Source organism: Bos indicus, chromosome 2, assembly GCF_029378745.1.
Source record: "Bos indicus isolate NIAB-ARS_2022 breed Sahiwal x Tharparkar chromosome 2, NIAB-ARS_B.indTharparkar_mat_pri_1.0, whole genome shotgun sequence".
Lineage (NCBI taxonomy): Eukaryota > Metazoa > Chordata > Mammalia > Artiodactyla > Bovidae > Bos > Bos indicus.
The window spans coordinates 125,495,196-125,514,380 of record NC_091761.1 but is presented as its reverse complement, the minus strand read 5'-3'; the positions used below and the strand labels follow the sequence as shown (position 1 = coordinate 125,514,380).

Here is a 19,185-nt window from a genome sequence, read left to right as displayed (position 1 = left end):
AGCCAGGTGGACCCCTGAGAGGTGGAACAGAATCCCATCCTGGTGCAGCAGCCCAGGTGGCTTGCAGAGGCGTGAGTGGGAGGGCAGGAGCTGTATCTTTGTTAGGCTGTCAGGTCTCCTGCTGGTGGGAGGAGGATGGAAAATTAGCCGTAGGGGTAAGAGGTGTGCTTGTTAGGGTGACAGCTGTATCACAACTGGGGTGGTGGGGACCTGGGGTGCAGTTGGGGTGGGTGCCAGTTCTCCAGTTAGGGGAGTGATAAACGGGTGGGGGGGCACAGGTTCTGTTGGAGGGCTGGGGGCATCTATCTGTAAGACAGCTTTACTGCAGTTGAAGAACAGCTGCCAAGCTAAGGAATGGCCGTTGGGGTGATAGATATCGTGTATTGGGGTGACAAGTGAGGGGGAGATTCAGGACGAGCAGCTCCAAACCACTTAACAAGCAAATTGTACCGAACCCCAGCCTCCCCTGCTTCCCCTGCGGGCCCCAGGGCAGGCTGGGAGCCTCTGCACAAATCCCTGTCGCCCCCGCCCCCCTCCAGCCCTTAGCCACTGCCAGTGACCCTCTCCAAGCCAGGTCTCCATGGTGATCTCAGCCCAGCAGGCAGCTCCTGCCAGAACCATTCCCGTGGTGCCGGCGGCCAGGCAGCGGGGAGGCTTTCTCACCCTCTGCTAAGCCACCGCTGTCTCACCTTCCTCCTCCCGCCACCCTCCCCAGCTTTCATGACTTGGCCAGAATCTGGGGGATGGTGGGGGGTGGGGGATGGGGAGAGAATCAAAACCAGAGGCTCCTGAGCCAGGAAGACAGAGTGCTGTGGCCATGTAGAACCCTGACCTTACTAGGTGCAACTCGCCCCAGCCCAGAACCAATGCTGCTGGGCCAAGCGGCCCAGTGCTGGGCACTGGGGACAAAGCAGAGAGGAAGACAGATCTGGTTCCTGCTCAGGAGGGGCTCACAGAGCAGAGAAGGAAGCAAAGCAGACCCCCAAACCAGGGGATGACAAGGCAGGGAGATGGGGGTATGGCAAGAAAAGCCCTGGGGGGCTCAGGGAACACACTTTACCCAGCTTTGGTGGGAAAGACTGACTCTTCCAACTCACTGCTGAGCAGGGCGCCCGGCACATGCTGGGCCAGTGGTACACAGGGACTGAATGACATAGCTGTGACCAGTCTACGTCCGATGGGGGACTCAGGGTCCAGCTCAGGTCTTGCATACCTCCAGACGCCTCCTCAGACCACCCTGTTACCATAGCTACTGGGGCACTTGTCATTCCCTTCCGAGCTCCTCCTGGGCATCCCGGATGCCAGCACGTGGCTAGCGCCCCAGGACACGGGCCATTGTTCACGAGACTTAACCTTTTAGTACCTCCATAATGAAGGGCTGCAGAGCTATATTCCACAGAGCCTAGTGCTCCAGCAGCTTTACCCGGTCTGTGGGGCCAGGTCTCTCAGTGGCCTCTGCCTGTCAGTGGGGGCTGGCACTGGGGACACCAAGGGAGAGCTGAGTTGAGCAGGAATTTAAAATGCTGAAGACCACGGATAAACCAGGTTGTCCAAAGAGAGCTGCTCTCCCCAGCAAAAGGAGCACAAGTTTGTGCATTCACTTAAGCAAACCAGCGGAGGGATAGTCTAAAGTATAGCCCCACCTTCAAGTCTCTACCCTCCAGAAAGGGGGGTCTCAACATCCAATACGACAGTGGAACAGAAGGCGAAGACTGCATGAGAATTTGAGAGACCGATTTGCTGTGTGACCTAGGTCAAGTCCTTGCCCTCTCTGGGCTTCAGTTTCTATGCAAAATAAGGGGGTTGAACAGGGAATGGGGGAAGATCTTTAGACACTGAGATAATGTGCCAAAGACAAGGGGTCAGAAACAAACCACAGCTGCCCAAAGGTGATCCATCCCTTGAGGTTTTTCAGGCAGTCAGGCCTGCGAGTCCCTTAGATGTGGAGAGTAGACTGCTAACCTGAGACCCAGAACATACCTGGCAGATGGGGATACTCTCAGGTAGGCGGGACCCAGACAGACATCTATGAGGGATAAAGCTTCCAACTGGGGGTGGGTAGGCTGTGGCGTGGGTGGGTGTGGCTCTCCCTGCCCCAGAGTTTTTCAAAATCCACCCACCAGTGACCAGAGGCATTCCTTAAACTCCAGTTCTGCCAGTCATTCCCTCTTTAGGGACCCTCCCTTGCTTACCCCACTACTGGGCACACGGAGGGATGCCAGTGAGACCAAGCGGGGTTTACACCCATGGCCGCCCACCCAACTTGTGGGACCTTGTGTGTATCTCTCACCTCTTGGAGCCTCACACTCCTTACCTCCTTACTTCTGGGAGGAGGCTATACATGTCCCCCTAACACCCATCTCTCTCTTCCCAATGGGAGATGCCTGTGTCAGGACAGGTGTCACCCACAGGTAATGTGTTGGGCATGCAACTGAATGGAAGCTGAGAAGTGGCAAGAACACGGACCTGGGTGATCCCGGCTCTTTGTTTCTGTGATTTCCTGCCTGGGTGGCTGGGTGAGTCCCTCTTCCTCTCTATAAACTTGGAAGGGGCTGCACTGGGAGAACTCCAGGAGCCATGAGAGTTGGAACTGGTTTCATTTACACACCCCACCCTTGCTCCATCCTTGGGAGCACGATGCCTAACCCGTTCTCTCACAGTTCTCCCTGGTCTACATGCCCTTCTTTGACTCAAGGAGGGGGGGAACCCTGACCCCTGAAATGTCCCAGGCACGATGAGACACTGAGGGGACAGTGCACAGAAATGAGTAACCCGCCTAAAGGAGCTGATGGCGCAGTGAGGAAGTCATTCCCAGGAAGAGCTGTCACAGCTGCATAAAGGGCTGCAGATTAATTGCGCCTGGGAAGGATCCTGGAACGCTTCTTGGAGGCGGCAGTGTCTGAGTGAAAGATAGGACCTGACAGGTGGGAGATGGATGGTGGCTAGGAAAGGGCGGCCCAGGCCAGGGAACGGCCAACGCAAAGGCACAGGCACGCTGGGGAGGGGCCTGGAAAGCTCTCTCCAGACCCCACAGTCTAGGGCTGAGAAGGGAGGCTGTGCGAGCAGGAAGTCGGGGCTGAAGAAGCGGCCTCGAATGCCTAGAACACCAGGATAGGAGGCTGAAGGGCTGAGGATGCAATCAGAAGGTGTTACGCAATGAAGCCACAAGAGCAGATATGTGTGAATCAATTCATCCAGTAAATATTCGGGAGTGGGGAGCTATCCAGACACAGCATCCCACAAAGCTGAAGGATATTTGGCAGCCACAACAGGGGTATGGGCCCCGGGGGAGGGGAGTGGGAGGACAGATATTGGGGAAGAGACCTGCCAGGTGCTGGCTGGGCTGACCCAAGTGGCTGAGCCAAGGTTATAGCTTCCGAAGCCTTGAGTTTGTTCAAGACCCATTTTGCTGCCCTGCCCCCCACCGGAAGCTCTTCCTGCCAGTCCTGCCCCTGGTTCAAGAGGGTGGTCTCTGGTACATCTGGTGGGAGTGTCTCAGTCCCTTCCTTGGTGAGTGATGCCCACATGGATGCTTGTAATGAACACCCGCTTAAAGGCTGCAAACTCCATTAGGGCAGGACACTGCTCATCTTGTTCAGTGGCTCCTTTAATGGCTGGCTCAGGCTAGGTGGTTCATTTGTGTGGGCTGAACCCAGAATTAACCTACTTTCTCCTGCCCTCCGGCACCAACGGAGGGCACATGGTAGCCAAAGTTAGATGACAAAGTGACAAAGAAATCTTTTTTTTCAGATGATCTGGACTGAGACAGAGAACTGGTGTGGGTAACTATGTGCAGAGTTTCCAGCCGACCTGGATCACGCAGCAGTCTGGGGCCTGTTGCCCATCAGGCTTTAGGTCCACTGGGGTGGTCCACTGGGTTGGGACCTGTGACTCACCTTGACTCTGGACACCCCCCAGGGAGGACTCAGCCCCACTGTTAAGGCATGTAACCAGGTGGCATTTCACAGTTTCCCAAACCCAAAGGCCCCAAACCTACACTAGAATACAAGCTCCTTCCAAGAGGGAAGCGGGGAAAGCAGGTGAAAGAGGGCTGGCTACAAGAGTCCTGAGCTTGGAGAAAAGGGTCAGAGGTGTGTGACTCATGCAGACTGCGAGGAGGTATGTTATTCACTCATCTACCAACCACTGATTACGTGCTTCCTGCGTGCCAGGGACTGGGCTAAGTGCTTCACGGGTAATCTCATTTAATTCTCACAAGAGAAGCAGTGAGGTGACATGATTCACCAGGTCACATGGCTGGGAAGGGATGGAATCGGGCTCTGCACAGAGGCCTGTCTGCACCCACAGGCCTGTTCCCAGCCACCACCCTCCAGCCTCCCTGGGTTCTTCCGGGTCCACAGAGATGCGGGGAGATGGGAAAGGAGGGGCCTGAGAGGGGATGCTCACGGAGAGATTACACTTCCAGGAAATAAGGGCTCAGAACAAGAAGGCCTGGCCTGAAAATGGCTGCAGGAGAGGCGAGAGACAGGCCGGGAGAGAGGACAGCACCAGACAGTGGGGAGAGGAGCCCGGGCAAGCCTGCCTGACCCCTGAGGTGTGGGCCTCTTGCTCAGGGCCAGAGGCAACATCAGGTGACCTCTTGAGGTTTCAAGACAGGGAGAGACAAAGCCCAGAGCGGCCAGGGCCTGGCCCAGGTCCGGACATGCCTGCTGACCCTGGCTGGCTGGTGGCCTTGGAAGCTGCTTCCTGCCCCAGCTGGTATAACCTTGGAGGACCTGTGACATTTCTCTTGGCCTCAGGTCCAGACCCAAGAGGGAATGGGGAGGAGAGGGGGACTCGAGATCCCTGAACACCTTGGAGGGGCCCTTCCCACCCTTGCAGACTGTCCCCAGAGTCTAGAAGGGGGTGATCTTCAGCTGTGAGGGCCCAAGGCGGAGCCAGTCTGTCTGGCTCTGCGTTCCATCTAAGGGACTAGAGATGTTTGCCGGCCGGGGCGCCCCCCGCCCCCCTCCCTCTCTGTCAGCTCAGCTCCCAGACAGTCAGGGCCCACATTCCCTGCTCTGGTTCCTCCCAGCTTTCTTCTTCTAACTCACATCGAGATGTGACCTGCCCCTGCCCGCAGTTTCCTCTGCCTGGAACTGCCCTTCCCCCAGTCTCCTGCGTGTCTACATCTTGCCTATCCTTCAAGGTTGAGCTCAGATGCAGCTTCTTTCACAGAACCTCAAAATCCATTTAAAATGTCAGACCCAGACAGAGCTGTGGGGACCATCCAACCACTCCGTCATCTTGCGGGTGGGGGAACAGAGGCGCAGGGGACCAGCAAGGCACAGTATCCAGGATCCATGAGGGTGGGGTGCTGGGTTCAAATTCCGACTCTGATGTTTCCTACCCGTGGATTCCCTGGGCAACCTTCGGAGCTGCACCTGCATTCCAAGAGATTTGAATCGCTGATGGAAGAGGCAAGTACCCCGACCCCTCAGGCTGCTGTGAAGGGCCAGCGAGGCTGTGTTGTACAAACGGCCCAGCATGAATACATGTCCCTTTTCTTACCAAAGGGACAGAGAGGTGACTTCGGGGCCGTGGCCCACCTTCCTGGTGCACAAGGTTTGCTTTTCCCTACCATCTCATGCCCAGACGCTTGAGGCTCTTTGTGGGCTTGGGTTAGCTTCCATGGGCCCTCGAGGACAGGGGCCGTGCCTGGCATCGGGACAGGCATCAGAGGGTAGGTGGGGGTGATGCTCAAGATGCGAGGTTGAGCTCAGTGACTGCTCCTGCACCCGGCCCTGGGTCAAAAGGGCTCGCTGCCCTGCTGGTGAATGAGTGTGTCACTGTCCTTGTTTAAGCCCTCTGTTGACAATGACACTCCCTGTTAACGAGCGCCACTCCCTCTGTTAACTCTTCTTCCTCACCACTCTCCTTCCCTGCATCCCCAACACTTCCTTACTCCCCACAATGCTTTTAATCAGTCCTTGGCACTGGGAGCGGGGGCTGCCTGAGATGAGAGAGTATATGCCATCCTGGATGAAGAAGGGGGGACAGCCTTCCCGCCGTCACGGTCCAAGCCAGCACCACTGCTCGCCTGAGCTACTGCAGCTGGTCTCCCTCCTTGAAGACCTGCCTGCTCCGCCACCGCCCGCGGTACCCCAGCTCAGAACCCTTCAATGGTTTCCCATTTGTCTTGGAACAAACTTCAAACTCCTTCCAATGGCTGCATGATCTGGCCCTGCCTCCTCACCCCGTCATTAGTGTTACTGTCTTCCCATCAGGTCGTCAAAGCTGAGCTGCTTTTGGCCTCCAGGCTTTACCCACTGCTGTTCCCTCTGCCCCGCTCCCTATCTAGCTGACGCCCCCTCATCTTTCAGACATCAGCCTCAGCACCTGGCCAGCCGGCTGCAGACCTTTACGGCCTCCTACCTTTTCTTCTCTTGCATGGTCCTTCCTATGGCCACAATTACCAAATGCTTTGTGTTCTTGTTTCCTGTCTTTCCCTCTAAACTGGAAGCCCCCTGAGGACCAGGGGCTCACTGTGGTGTTCACTGCTGTGTCCCCAATGCCTGGCAGGCAGTGGGTGTTGGATGGATGTCTCTGGAACGACTGAGTGCCTCGGTCTGAGGACTAGTGCTGTCAACTCCCAGCTCTGAGTGGGGAGCGGGCCAGAATGTGGGGCTGGATGGTGTCCCAGTTCCTCCTGCGTTCAGGCCTCGCTGGGTGGTTCCATTATGTATCTCACTGAGCCATGACCTGCCCAAACACCCAGCCCCCACATTGGTTTATTTTCCCACCCAGAGCCCGCGAGGAAAGGTTTTCAGATTATTTCACATTTTCTGGATTATCCACGAGACATCTTCCCTCCAGTGAGAAGGATCAAGAGTTTGACATTTTAAACCCTAAGCAGCTTCTCCCTGGCCTGCTTCAGATCTGTGGCTCTGCTGCTTGCAATGAGGTGCATGGGGAATGGAAGGCCGTTTTAATCTTGGTTTGGCTTTATTACGAGGAAAAATATGCTGCCCCCAAGAAAGTCTGGTCCTTTCTCTATGCCATGCAGAGTTTCAAGAACCCAAGAGAACACCAAAGTCAATTTCCTTGAACAGATGGGGAAACAGAGGTTGGGGGGCATGGGGAGGAGGAGGGGCAAAAGCTTGGTCAAGGGCACATAGCAAGTCGGCCAATTGAGGAATGGTCTTTCCCCAGGCCTCCTGACTCCCACGTGCTGCCCTTTGCCATCTCCATGCACCAAGGGAGCTGAGGTCAGGCGGAGAGGGGGTAATAAGTTTCCACTGACATGACTTCAGGACCCTGAGTCACCTTGGCCTCGAATGGCCTTCCGCGAGCAGGGATGGGGCTTTCCAGAAGCCCTGTCATTCCTTCTCCAGGAAAAGACATTCCCAGGAGGCTGCAGCAGTCACAGAGGTGTGGGGTGGGGTGAGAGGCTCAGACAGACCCCCAGCCCACTCCATCACTATGCATACACCATGTCCAGGTCAATGAAGGGCCACTAATGGCTACATTTCTGGAGCAGGCTGTTCATCAAGAAAATGATTCCTTCAACTCTGTCCCCTTAGACCATTTTGGGGGCATTTTCCCCCCTCTTTTATTTTCCTTTTCTTGAACACAAAATCTTAAAGAATACTGAAGGAGGTGACAGCACCTGATAAAACAATATCAAAATACCTAATAATACTTAACTGAATTCTTAAGGAATGAATTTGGTTTCAGGAAAGGGCCTGGGATTTTTTAGGTAGGCGACATCCTACGTGGGGACAGACCCACTGGCTGGAGGTTCCCAGACAGTGAAATCCCAATACCCCTGTGGAATAATAGCCTTTGGGGTACCCTGTGAGGCCAGAAAAGGACATCCTAGCCACACCCTCAGCCTGGCTTTTGTCAGACTGCATCTTGAATTAAATGAAGTTCCCAGGGAGACAAGGAAGCTGGCAGGATCAGTATCCTGGATGGGCCTTTGTGGGTAATTATCCAACCTGCTTCTTCCTTCATCTGTCTCATGCAGAGTGATGCAAACACCCTCCCTTACAAGAGGTCAAGTGATGAGTGTGTGCTGGGACTCAGGTGGTCCCTGCTCAGGACCGAGCATGGCTAAGGGGAACAGACACCTGATGAACCAAACCAGATGGCCCCACCCAGTCTACAGTCCTCCAGCCATTTAAAAAATGGGTCCCCGGAATGTCTAAGCCCCGTACTGGGTTCCCCACCCAAGCACTCACCTCCTCCCCAAGACTGTTGCCAACAGCTAACGCCAGACTCCCTGAATCCCAACTCCCTGTTCGGTTGTTGGGTCCCCAGTCTTGCCCTCAAGTCCTTCTGGCTCGCGGCCATCCTTCTGCCCCCTGCCCAAGCTCTAATGTCTTCACGCCTCCCCAGTCCCAGCCCCCAGGCTTCTTCTGCCCACTGCACCCACATCCTCAGACTCACCCAGGAACAAAACCTCGAGGTCCAGTCGGCACTTCAGTTGGCACTACAGGGAGGTGACGGTGAATGTGTCCTCAGGGTGAGGTTCCGCCATAGGCCCCAGGAAGCCGCTCTTGGGGCCCCCACCCAGGCCGGGATGCGCCTGCGGCATAAAGCCTGGATACCTGTAGGCAGTATCCTGCAGGGGCAGCAGCGAGTCCCTCGGCACAGGGGACAGGGTCAAGTCACTAAGAAGTGGGCAGCCATAGCCAGCAGCGGCTGCAGCGGGGCCACGGGGTGGGCCGGGCGGCCGGGCCATCTCCAGCGGCTCCTTGTCGGCCTTGGGTGTGGCCGGTGGGCTAGCCAGGTGTGGGGCACTGAGGCACGCGGCCTCCGTCCTGCCCAGGAAGTCAGCCAGCAGCCCCGAACCCACCTTGCCTTCGTAGGGTGGGCTGCGGGCAGCTGAGCCTGGTGGGTACCAATACGCAGTACCCTTGCAGCTGGGGGAGTCGTAGTGAGGCTGGCCCAGTGGCAGGTCCCGGCAGCTCAGGTGGGCCTGAGCTGCAGCCGCATGGCCCAGGCTGGCCCCCTGGAGCCCATGCTTGAGGGGCTCACAGGCAGCCAGCTTTGTGGGTGGCGGCCGCAGCTCTTCCTTGAAGCCCAGGGTGGGTGAGCAGGTAGGCGAGTACGCCTTCTGCAGGCCTGCGTCAAACACCGTGGGCGGGTGGGCCAGCGGTGGGAAATGCTTGCCATCCAGCTCAGGGGCCCCCAGGCTAGGCGAGTCGCAGTGGAAGCCTTGGCCGAAGGTGCCGTCGGATGGCGTGGATGGGTTCATGGAGTAGGGTCCCATGAAGTCACAGGGGTCTCGCTCACCCACGCTGAAGGCCCTCGATTGGGAGGGCAGCGGGGACATGCTGCTGTCCCCGCTGTAGTAGTCCAGGCCAAGGTCTGGGCTGTCCTGGAACAGGGGGTTGACGGGCTGCGGCTTGGGGATGAACTTGGCTTTGGCCGCCGCCCCGCCCCGCTCCTTCTTGGCCGAGCAGGCTCCACCGCCCCGGCCACCCCGAGGTTGCCGGGGCCCGGTGCTCCGTTTGGACGGGTAGCCCGAGGCAGCGCCCGAGGCGGACGACGGGAAGCCCAGATGCGAGGCCTCGAACAGGTCCACTTTCTTCCGCCGTCCACGGCCCGGCTTGGAGCTGCTCTGGAAGAGGACGCTCTGGTTCCAGTTGTAACCGGGGGCGGACGAGGCCTCGTTCCAGTCCATCATCAGTTTCTCCAGGCTGGACAGGCTCGACTGGCCCTCGCTGCTCGAGGCCTCGCTGTTGGCACGCCGGAAACCGCCGCCGACCGGCTGATTGAACTGGGTGCTGTCGGAGGAGGATTCGGAGAAGGTCTCGGACACGGCTGTCTGTTGCTTCACCTTCTGCGGGGTGTAGTTGGAGATGTCCAGGATCACGTTGGGCTCGCTGACGTGGCAGTCGAAGCCGGGATTGTAGAGCTGACTGAAGGCCTCCGAGGCCCAGTCCAGGCCTCCATAGCCCTGCCGGAAAGGCCACTGAGAAGCCCCCGCAAACTGCCGACAGTTCTCAGGCGAGGGCTGGAAGGACGAGGACGACGAGGAGGCGGCGGAGGTGGCAGAGGCCGTGGTGCCCTTGGGCACCATGTAGCCACCGGGCGAGACTGTGCTGGCCCGGCTGTCACAGCGCAGAGGTGTGGGGGCTGAACCAGAGAAGGGGGCCCCCTCGGAGCTGTTGAAGAAGGAGGCCTTGCTTGGTGGCAGGCATGGGCCACCGGTGGGCGGTGGGGCGTAGCCGGCACTGTGGGCGCTGCTGGGTGAGGCAGGTAGGCTGTTGCCGCTGCCATAGGCAAAGCTGCAGTCTTTGCTGTTAGCACAGTCCTGGCCCGTGAAGGGCTTAGCCGGGGCAAATACGCTTTGTCCGGCCCCATAGCCACCGTACTGTGGAGGGTAGGTGTTGGTGGGCGGGTGGGTGGTAGGTGAGCGGGCCACAGCGGAAGGTGGGGGCGCCAGCTTGGGGAAGGTCTCTGCAGCCCGGCATTCTGAAGTAGCCGGGGTGAGCCCATAGCTCGCTGCCCGGCTGGGTGGGAAAGTCTGGCGAGCGGGCAGCACCGGCTGGAAGGAGGGCTCAGCCCCAGCCCCACTGCTGCCCACGGCCACTGGGCTGGCCTTGGCTCCCCGGCTGGGGAAGGTGGCCAGGCCCCGCTGGGCAGGCAGGGCGCTGGTGGGGGGCCCTGCGTAGGTGCCTGATGCCTTCCGGGACTCGGGCCGAGAGGCCGAGAGGGCAAAGTCCAAGAGGTCGGAGGAGTCGTCGGAATCAAGCAGGGAGCGGAAATAGCCGGTGAAGAGGTTTTGGCGCTCCTGGCTGAGCTCGGCCTGGCCCGCGGGCGCAGCCGCGCTGTAGTAGCTGCCACGGCCTGAAGCCCCGCTCTCTAGCCCAGTGGAGGCAAAGGCCCGGGCCTCGGTCCCCTGGAACCCACAGTTTCGGCCAGCCTGCCCGCCTGGGTGCCCGTGGTGAGGGGCCCAGCCGCCACCCTTGTCCCCGACCCACTCAGTGCCCGCCTCCCCAAAGCCAGGGCCGCTGGGCACCTGCTCCGGGAACAGAGTCCCATTCTTCCGGGACCGTCTCTTGCGTTTGGGCTTCCCAGTCACAGCGTCCACCTCCCCCCGGCCTCGCTTGCGCGGATGCCCCAGCTCAGTGAGGCCGGGGCCCCCGACCCCCGCGGCTGCCACAGCCACCACCTTCTTCTTCTTGCCGATGCCCTCAAAGAAGTCACTGAAGGAGCACCGAGCGGCCTTGGCTGCATGGCCCCCTCCCCGGCCACCGAAGCCGCCCGCTTTGCCACCTCGCCGGCGAAAGCCCTGCACGCGATGCAGGAAGTGGGAGATGCTCTGGGTGTCAGGCGCCTGGTGCACGGACTCAGGTTCACTGGGCGTCCAGCAGCGGGGTGGGGAGCATCGCCCAGCGCACTGGCTCTGGCGGTTCAGGAAGGCGAGCTTGGCGAGGACGTCTGAGTACTCGGCCTTGCTGTCGTTGGCGTCCGCCGCGTAGGACGGCTGGGGGGACGCCAGCTTCTGCTTCCGCCGCCGGCGCTTCTTCACCTCTGGCATGGCCATGCTGGCTGTTGCCACGGTGGCCGCCTCGGCCGCCACCACCACCGGCTCCTTGGGCTTGCCGGGGCCCAGCAGCAGGTTCTTGGGAGGGCGGCCGCGCTTCCGCTTGAGAATGATGGGCATCTCGCCTGGTGGGAAGACCACCACCACGTTGCGGCCGTTGTTCTTCATCTTCAGCAGCGGGGTGGGCTCTGCGGACACGCGCAGGCCCAGCTCCTTGCCCTCCACGCTCAGGCTGCTGCTCAGAGACGACACCTTGTATGTGGTCTTGTTCCGCCGTCCCAGGGACACGGGGATCTTGGCCATCTTCACCACCATGCGCCGGATACCCCGGCACTTGCCTTTGCGGGGAGGGACCACCGGGGTCTGGGAGGCTTCGGGCTCCAGCTCCGGGACGGGGACTGGCCCGGGCAGGGCAGGAGGTGGCGGCGGCGGCGGTGGGGGTGGCTCCACCAGGGCAGCAGCCAGCCCGGTGGGCATAGGCAGGGGCAGCAGGCGGCCCTCGGGGCCAGCGTCTGCCTTGCGTCCCCGTCCGGCTTTCCGTCGGCGACACAGGATCTTTGGCCTATCAGTGCGCCGCAAGGCGTATTTGGGGTGACCCTCAGGCCCCGGAGGGCCATGGGGTGAGCATAAGTCCAGGCGCAAGGGCTCAGCCAGTGGGCAGGGTCCCAGGGGCTGCTGGGGCTCCAGGCGGCGGCCGGGGACGTCAAGCAACTTGGGCAGGGGGTCAAGTGCCTGGGGGTCAAGCAGCTGCGACTCCAGGGAGTCGGGCAGGGTGTCCAGAGCCTGTAGCGCCAGGCTTGGCAACCCCAGAGGATCAGCCAGGGGCTGCAGGGGCGGCAGCTCCAAAGCTTCCCCGAGCGGCTCTAGAGCCTGCGGGTCCAAGAAGCGGGGTTGGGGGTCCAAGAGCTGAGGCTCGGGCTCAGGCGACGGTGGCTCGAGGGCCTGGGCCTCCAGCAGCTGGGCCTCAGGGCAAGTGAGGGAGGCCAGCTCACTAAGGATGTCGGCGTCAGCGAGTTCTGAGTAATCGGGCCCGTCGGGTTCAGGCTCCGGTGGCAGACCGGTGGCCGCGGCCGTGGCTCCAGGACTGTGGCCTTGGCCGGGCTGGGGGCTGTCCTGAGGCTCAGGCTCAGGCTCGTACAGAGGGTGGCTGGGCCTCTCGGACTTGGCGTGGGGGGTGGCCCGCTCCTCCGGGCTGCGGATGCTGTTGGCCAGGCTGGGCGAGGAGAAGAAGCTGTACTGCAGGTCCCCAGGGGGTGGGGCGGGGGGGCGGCTGAGCCGGAGACCACCACAGTCCAGGTGCACGCCGCTGTGCTGCAGGTCCTGGGAGAGCCGGGTCAGGTCCTTCATGATGTCGATCAGCTGGACCACTGGACGCAGGGTCGCCCTCCCGTTGTCCCAGTGCCTTCGGGAGCTGCTGCTGTTGTCTCCCGCGGGTGTGGGGCAGCGGGCCTGGGAGACAGGACGGGCCGCCCTCGGGGGCAGCGGGTCGTCCCCCTTGGCAAGGACTGGTGGGCGCCGGGTGCTGGGGTCCCGGCGTGGGGGTGGGCGCGGGTTCTCGGAGAAGGTGTGGGCGAAGGCCTTGTCGGGTGGGCTGGCAGGGGGCCGGGCGGGAAGCAAGGGCCGGGGGGTGGGGGGGCCGCCGGGGTAGTACTTGGGCTCCCGGAGGTAGTCAGGAGAGCTGCACACGGCACTGGAAGTCACCACCAGGCCCTGGGGCTTCACACGCATCCTGACCTTGTCCTCCGAGGGCCGCCGGGCGGGGCCGGGACTGACATGAGGGTGCGAGAAGCCGGGACCAGGACCTGCTGGGCGGAACAGGCAGCAGGTCCCTCCTTGAACACCCAAGCCCCCATCAGTTTCCCATATCCCCTGTGGCCCCCTGCACCCCTCTCCTGAGACCCCTCCCAAAGCCCAATACCTCTGGTGGCCTTTAGCATTTCCTAAGCCACCAGGAGCACCGTGAACCCCCATGGGCCCCAGTTCCACTTCCTAATAGTGCACCCACTTTTGTCTAGACCCAGGCTAAGGACTGGGGGAGAATAATTCACCTGCTTTTGAGAGGGACGCTCATGAATGGGGTGGAGCAACCACTCCAGATCAATTTAAGGAGGGGGCCAGGCCCGTCTGAGGGCCTGGAGGTCCTGTCAAGGACACGGCCTCTTCCTTCTTGCCCCACCCCTGAGGCGAACCCTGGTCACTCACCCTCGGCTCTGCCGCCTGGGCTGTCACACTGGAGATGTCTGTGGGTAACAAGACAGACAAGAAGCCATCTCAGTGGTCTGGGAGTCATAGCCCAACCGCTGCCCACCTGCCCACAGGGCCCCGTCTCCACCCCCACCCCAAGCCCAGCTCCCCAGGAACTCTGGCTGACCTGGAAGAGAGAGGGCCCCCGTGCCTGGGGGCTCTGCCAGTCGCTGGCTGTCAGCTGGGGGTGTTGTGAAGCAACTTTGGCCCGAGCCCAGGCCTCGGGGCGTGGACAGCGCCTGGAAAGGACCATCGCAGCTCAGGTTTAGTGAGCACCTACTGGGCGCCAGGCACTGGGCTGGAAGCTGTCCAGGCATCGTTTCATTTAATTCTTCATATCAATCCTGTGAGGTAGGGGCTATTAATAACCCCATTTTGCAGATGAGGAAACGGAGGCTCAGAGACGAAGTAACATATTCATTCATTCATATACTCAGTATTTGTGAAGTGTCTACTGTGCACAAACACTGGGTAGACAAACACTGATGAGACAATCATAAGTGACGTAATTAGTGGAATAACAGCAGCAGAGAAAAACTGAAGAGCGCCTGAGGTCCGAGGTCCAACAGTCATACCAAGAGTCAACAGCAATAAAAGTTCATGCCCTGGGTGCATTACACGGATCATCTTATCTAACCCCCCTGCAAAGCTGAAATCAATACGATCATCACCCCCACTTTTACAGTCAAGGAAGCCATCCATTGGAAGGTGGTAAGCACCATGAAGGCAAGGATTTCCGCCCTGCTGTCAAGTATATCCCCCACCACGGCCCATAAATGTGCTTCAGAAAATATCTACTGAACAAATAAATGAATGAGACACACAAAACAATCAGCCTTTCTCCACGAGGCTCTCTCTCATTCTTCTCCAGACCCCAAAGTGGGACCCAGGTAGGATGTGGAAGGAGGGAGGGAGATTAAGAATGTGAAAAGGGACATTCTCTGCTCCCCTGCCACCTCTGGCCTCAGCTTGGCCCTGCCACGTACTTTCAGAGCCCCCCTTTATTTCACCTTCACAGTAGTTATCAGGACTGCAGTCAATTACTTGTGTGACTGGCTGTTCAGTGTGTCTTCTCCCGGAGTGTGGGCTCTCAGGGGCAAGGACCAAGTCTGTCTTGTCTACCGTTGTATCCCCTGGCCCCAGGGCCTGGGCTATGGATGCTACGTAAACATTTACTGAGCAACTCCCTGAGCTGGTCAGGCTGAGTTGGGATTTAGATCCAGGCAGGTCTGACTCCCAAAGGAGCCAGGGGACTCAGGGCCCTGGTTGATCCCCAGGAGCTGGTTTGGGGGAGCAGGAAGCTGAATGAGCCCTGATCACTGGGAGGATCACTTCGTACTCCACAGGAAGACAGCAGAGCTGACCTGGGGACAGGGAGGTATGGGCAGGGCCACTTGTCCACTCCCCTCTGGTGGGCAGCAACATGCCACCTACAAAGCACCTCCACCTATATGACCCACTGCATCTTCAGTGAACCGGGAGACGTGGATTATTACCTCCATGTTACAGAGGAAGCAGGTTCAGAGCAGTTGTATAACTTGCCTGAAGTCACATAGCTGCTAAGTGGCAAGATTTCTAATTCTGCCAAGTCCAAAGCCTCCTTCCACTCCTAGCTCTTGCAATGCTCCTCTGGACACTCCTGAAAGTGCTTCTTCTAGAGCTGTGGTCTAAATTAAGGCTGGGAGGAACCTTAAAATCACCTAACCCTTGGGCTTCTAAACCCTGGGCCTGGGGAGCTGTGCAACCTTCCAGATATGCAGACCCTAGTCCAGGGAGTCTGACTCATAAATCTGAAGGGACATCTGGGAATCTGGTGGTTTTTTTTTTTTTTTGGAGGCACTGTGCAGCCTGTGGGATCTTGGCTCCCCAACTAGGGATCGAACCTGTGCCCTGTGTGGTGGAAGCACGGAGTCTTAACCACTGGACCACCCTAGAGAAGGGGAAGGCTACCCACTCCAGTATTCTGGCCTGGAGAACTCCATGGACTACATCCATAGGGCTGCAAAGAGAGACACAACTGAGCAACTTTCACTTCACTTCACTTTACTAGGGAAGGCCCTGGGAATCTGCATTTTTAATCAGCTTCCCCCCAGTGGGTACACTGTTCCAGTGTCACCTCGTGCCCCTCCCATTTTTCAGACAAGGAAACTAAGACCGGAAGAGGGAAACAGACTGTGCCCAAGACCACAAGATAGCATGGGGAGGGGTGGCCCCCAGTGTGTTGTTCATCCAAGCAGAACACCCCCGTGTCTCTTCAGGTCCCAGGCCGCAGCTGCTCCTCACCGTCCCATTTACTAGATCGCTTCGGGTTCTGTTCTCTCTCATGCCCGCCTGCAGACTGTGGTCGGGCCCCTTCTAGGCCAGGCCCTCTCTGCTTGAAGAATCTCACAGCCGCTCTTGCGGGAAGAACTGTGAGTAAGACACTCACGAAGGAGGGAAGGGGCTCAGACTCTGGAATCTCCAGGTCCTATTTCCTGTTGCACGGCTGACCCGTGGATCCGCTGCCCTCTTCGAGATGCCTACCACAAGCCACCGCCCCTCTCTCGCTAAGGGTGGGGCTCACCAACCCTCCCTACTCTGGAGACCTCCCACTGGGGGCCTGAGGGTGTGACCTTGGCAGAAGAGACAAACCGCCTCTCCAGCGGCTGCTTCTGTTCCACCCACCCGTGAAGACCTCTGGGCGCGTCGTCCTGCCAGACCTCCTGACTGTCCGCGGCCTCCAGGATCTGAGGGAAGCAACTGGCTCCCCTCCCCACCACACCCAGGCAGACGTTTTCTTGGACCCCCTCCCAAGGGTACCACCTATCCCCACGTCTGTGAACAAAGTGGCAAAGGGTCCTCTGTCCGTCGTCTGTCTGCTTCTGGGTCAGTGTGTCTTGAGCCTGCCTGTGGGGACACCCGCCGGCTGGGAGGGGGGCTGGGGGCCCCAACCTGCTGCACACAGTGCCGGGAAGGGCCAGCCCACATCCTTGAGTCCCCAGCCCCACCCTCCCCCGCTGCGGCTCTGACCACCCCACCCCTTCCCCAGCCAGCCTCCCCCTCCCCCACCCGCAGCCTCCCCAGGGGAGCCAGGCTGCCAGCCCCAGCTCTCACTTCCGGCCTCATGACCCTCTCTCCAGCCTCCTCCCCACCCCCACCCCCCACCCCACACACACCATTTCCCTCCCAGCCCGGACTGAAGGCCCAGAGATGTCCTCAAATGGAAAACTCGGCCTCAAAGGGGGCTATCACTGCTGCGCTGAAACCTTCCCTCAATCACCTCCCTTGGGAGGGACCTTTATTTCCCAGGATCTGCACCCCCTCAGGAACTATGCATCACCCTCCCCTCTCAATTTCCTTCTCTTCAGCCCCCTCCCACCCACCCCTGAAGATCTCCTTCCAACCTGACTCTGGACCAGAATTGTTACCAAAAAAATAACGATGATGAAAATAATAACGGGCAGCTGTCACTTATTTGGCATGTAAATGGAGGCTCAGAGAGGTTAAGAAAAGCCCTTAAGGACAAACAGCCATGACAGGGAAGAGTGTCTGCACTTGGGTTTGCTGAGCTCCTCTGAACCAAACTTCTCCACTGTCCACAGAGAGTCAGCCCCCTCCCCTGCGGCTTCCTTGAACTGTCCTGGTCCCAACAACCAGGTCTAATTTTTGACTTCTAAATCTACCCCCTCCTCTCAGTTTCTTCACCCCTCCCACCTAGGTCATTCAATGCACTACCCTCCCTCGCCACTAGGTGTCCCCTTAGAGCCACTGATGCCCCCAAGGGGAGCAAGCCCCGCCCCGCCCCCTGGAATCATCAGGGCCAACCCCCCCAATAGCACAGCACACCCCACCCCACCCTACCCCCAGCCACACAGAGCTCCTTTGTGCAGCCCTTGTCCACCCCCTTCCTGCCCGGAGCAGGGCACCTGGCAAGCAGGTCTACCCTAGACCCGCCCCCTGCCAGCCCCCTGCCCTGGGTGCCAGGTGTGTGGGCACCACCCCCAGCTCTGGCTGAACCCGAGGGTCACCCTGCCGGGCGGCCCTCCCTTCCTCTCTCCGAGGTCACCCAGGGACTGTGCTTCCCGCCTGCTCCGCCCCCATCCCCTCCTGCCCTTGGCCCTTCCAGACTCCTGTCCTTGTCTTTCCTTCTGTCTCCCGGAGGACACCCCTCCTCCAGCCCCACCAGGCCCTCCCCACAGCCTCACCACCGCCCACCTCCTTCCCCTGAGAGCTCCTTGTTCCGCCCCCCCACCCCTCCCCACCCAGGTCTGAAAAACTCCTCCTCCTGGAAAGTTGCTGCTGGAAAGGAAGTGACTTCAGCAGTTTGGCCACAAGACTGGGCACTGCTGAGCCCAGCTCAGCTGAAGCCTTGCCCAGCCCACCTCCAAAGCACAAATGGAGCCACGTGCACACACATCCCCCAGTGTGTGCAGCCACTGAACACAAGCTTCCCTGGTGACACACAGAAGAACTTCTGTGTACATGATCCACCCCACCCAGTGTGTACTCGTGTATCACCCGGGTGTATTCAGAATCTTGTCTGCACACCTCTCCAGTGTACACTAGCACCCTGCCCAGGAATGCCACCCAGCATGGCACACACAACACTCTAGCCTCCCCACACCTGCACAGGACACACCCTGAGTCCTACACACTCACTCCCATGTACCATGTATGCAGCCAGTGAATGTCTCCCAGCCCAGTCCACCTAGACTTTTATGTACAGCACCCTGCACACCTCAGGACAGAGTCCTACACACGCCTGCTTGCACACAAGCTGGAGTACTTGCACACTAGATGCCCTGTACATTTACAACTGGGTACACCCAGCTCTGACATCCCCACCCTGACAATCCCGGGAGACTCCACCCCCCCAGACCTCAGGCCCCAGGAATGCTCTTTTGGAAGCTGGGTGGGGTCCCCATGCAGGCTGGGCTCTAGGGAGCTTCCTGGAGCCTGAGGCTTCATGTGTCAGTTCGGGGAGTTGCCTCTGCAGGGCAGGGCCGCTCCACCTGGCCTCTGCTGCTCTCTAGCCTGCCTGGGTGGGCTCATCTGGGCCTAGGCTAGGGAGATGGTTCCTGCCCCCGCCCCTGCCCCATCTCATCCCAGGAGGGCAGCCCAGCGTACCTCAACTCCCCAGGTCCTCTCAGCTTCCACAGACTCTAGGAGACAGGGGTCCTGGGGGGTCAGCATCACACAGCAGGCATTCTGGTTTCTACCTCTGCCCTGGGTTCTGATCACTGGGACAACCCCTTTCACTGCCCAGTTCTCTCAGGTCATCCAGGTGCAGGTCCCCCGACTAGGAGGCAGGACTTGGGGGAACTGGCTGTATATCCATGGACCTTGCCTTTCTGGATAACGGGGAGTCTGAGTAAGTGTAGTTACAGTATTTTGATACTAAAGGGCCTCTTTTTGGCCTAAGCTGAGAGGGGAGGGATCCCTGATAGGATTGAGAAGAAGTA

At 59.4% G+C, this 19,185-nt stretch overlaps 1 protein-coding gene across 6 annotated transcripts in view; it reads right to left on the bottom strand.

The window, feature by feature from the left end:
• Positions 1–19,185, bottom strand: part of AHDC1 (AT-hook DNA binding motif containing 1) — a 64,783-nt gene that overhangs the window by 1,785 nt on the left and 43,813 nt on the right. For 3 of the 6 annotated variants that reach the window (XM_019980327.2, XM_019980326.2, XM_070775581.1), the window contains 3 exons: positions 13,872–13,983; positions 13,703–13,740; positions 8,392–13,302 (listed from right to left, as the gene is read on the bottom strand). In XM_019980327.2, the coding sequence (XP_019835886.2) occupies positions 8,435–13,228 (4,794 nt within the window). In that variant the 5' untranslated portion in view covers positions 13,229–13,302; positions 13,703–13,740; positions 13,872–13,983 and the 3' untranslated portion in view covers positions 8,392–8,434. Of the gene's footprint in view, positions 1–8,391; positions 13,306–13,702; positions 13,741–13,871; positions 14,103–19,185 lie in introns of all 6 variants that reach the window. The other 3 variants (XM_070775567.1, XM_019980328.2, XM_070775574.1) reach the window with 3 other exon arrangements.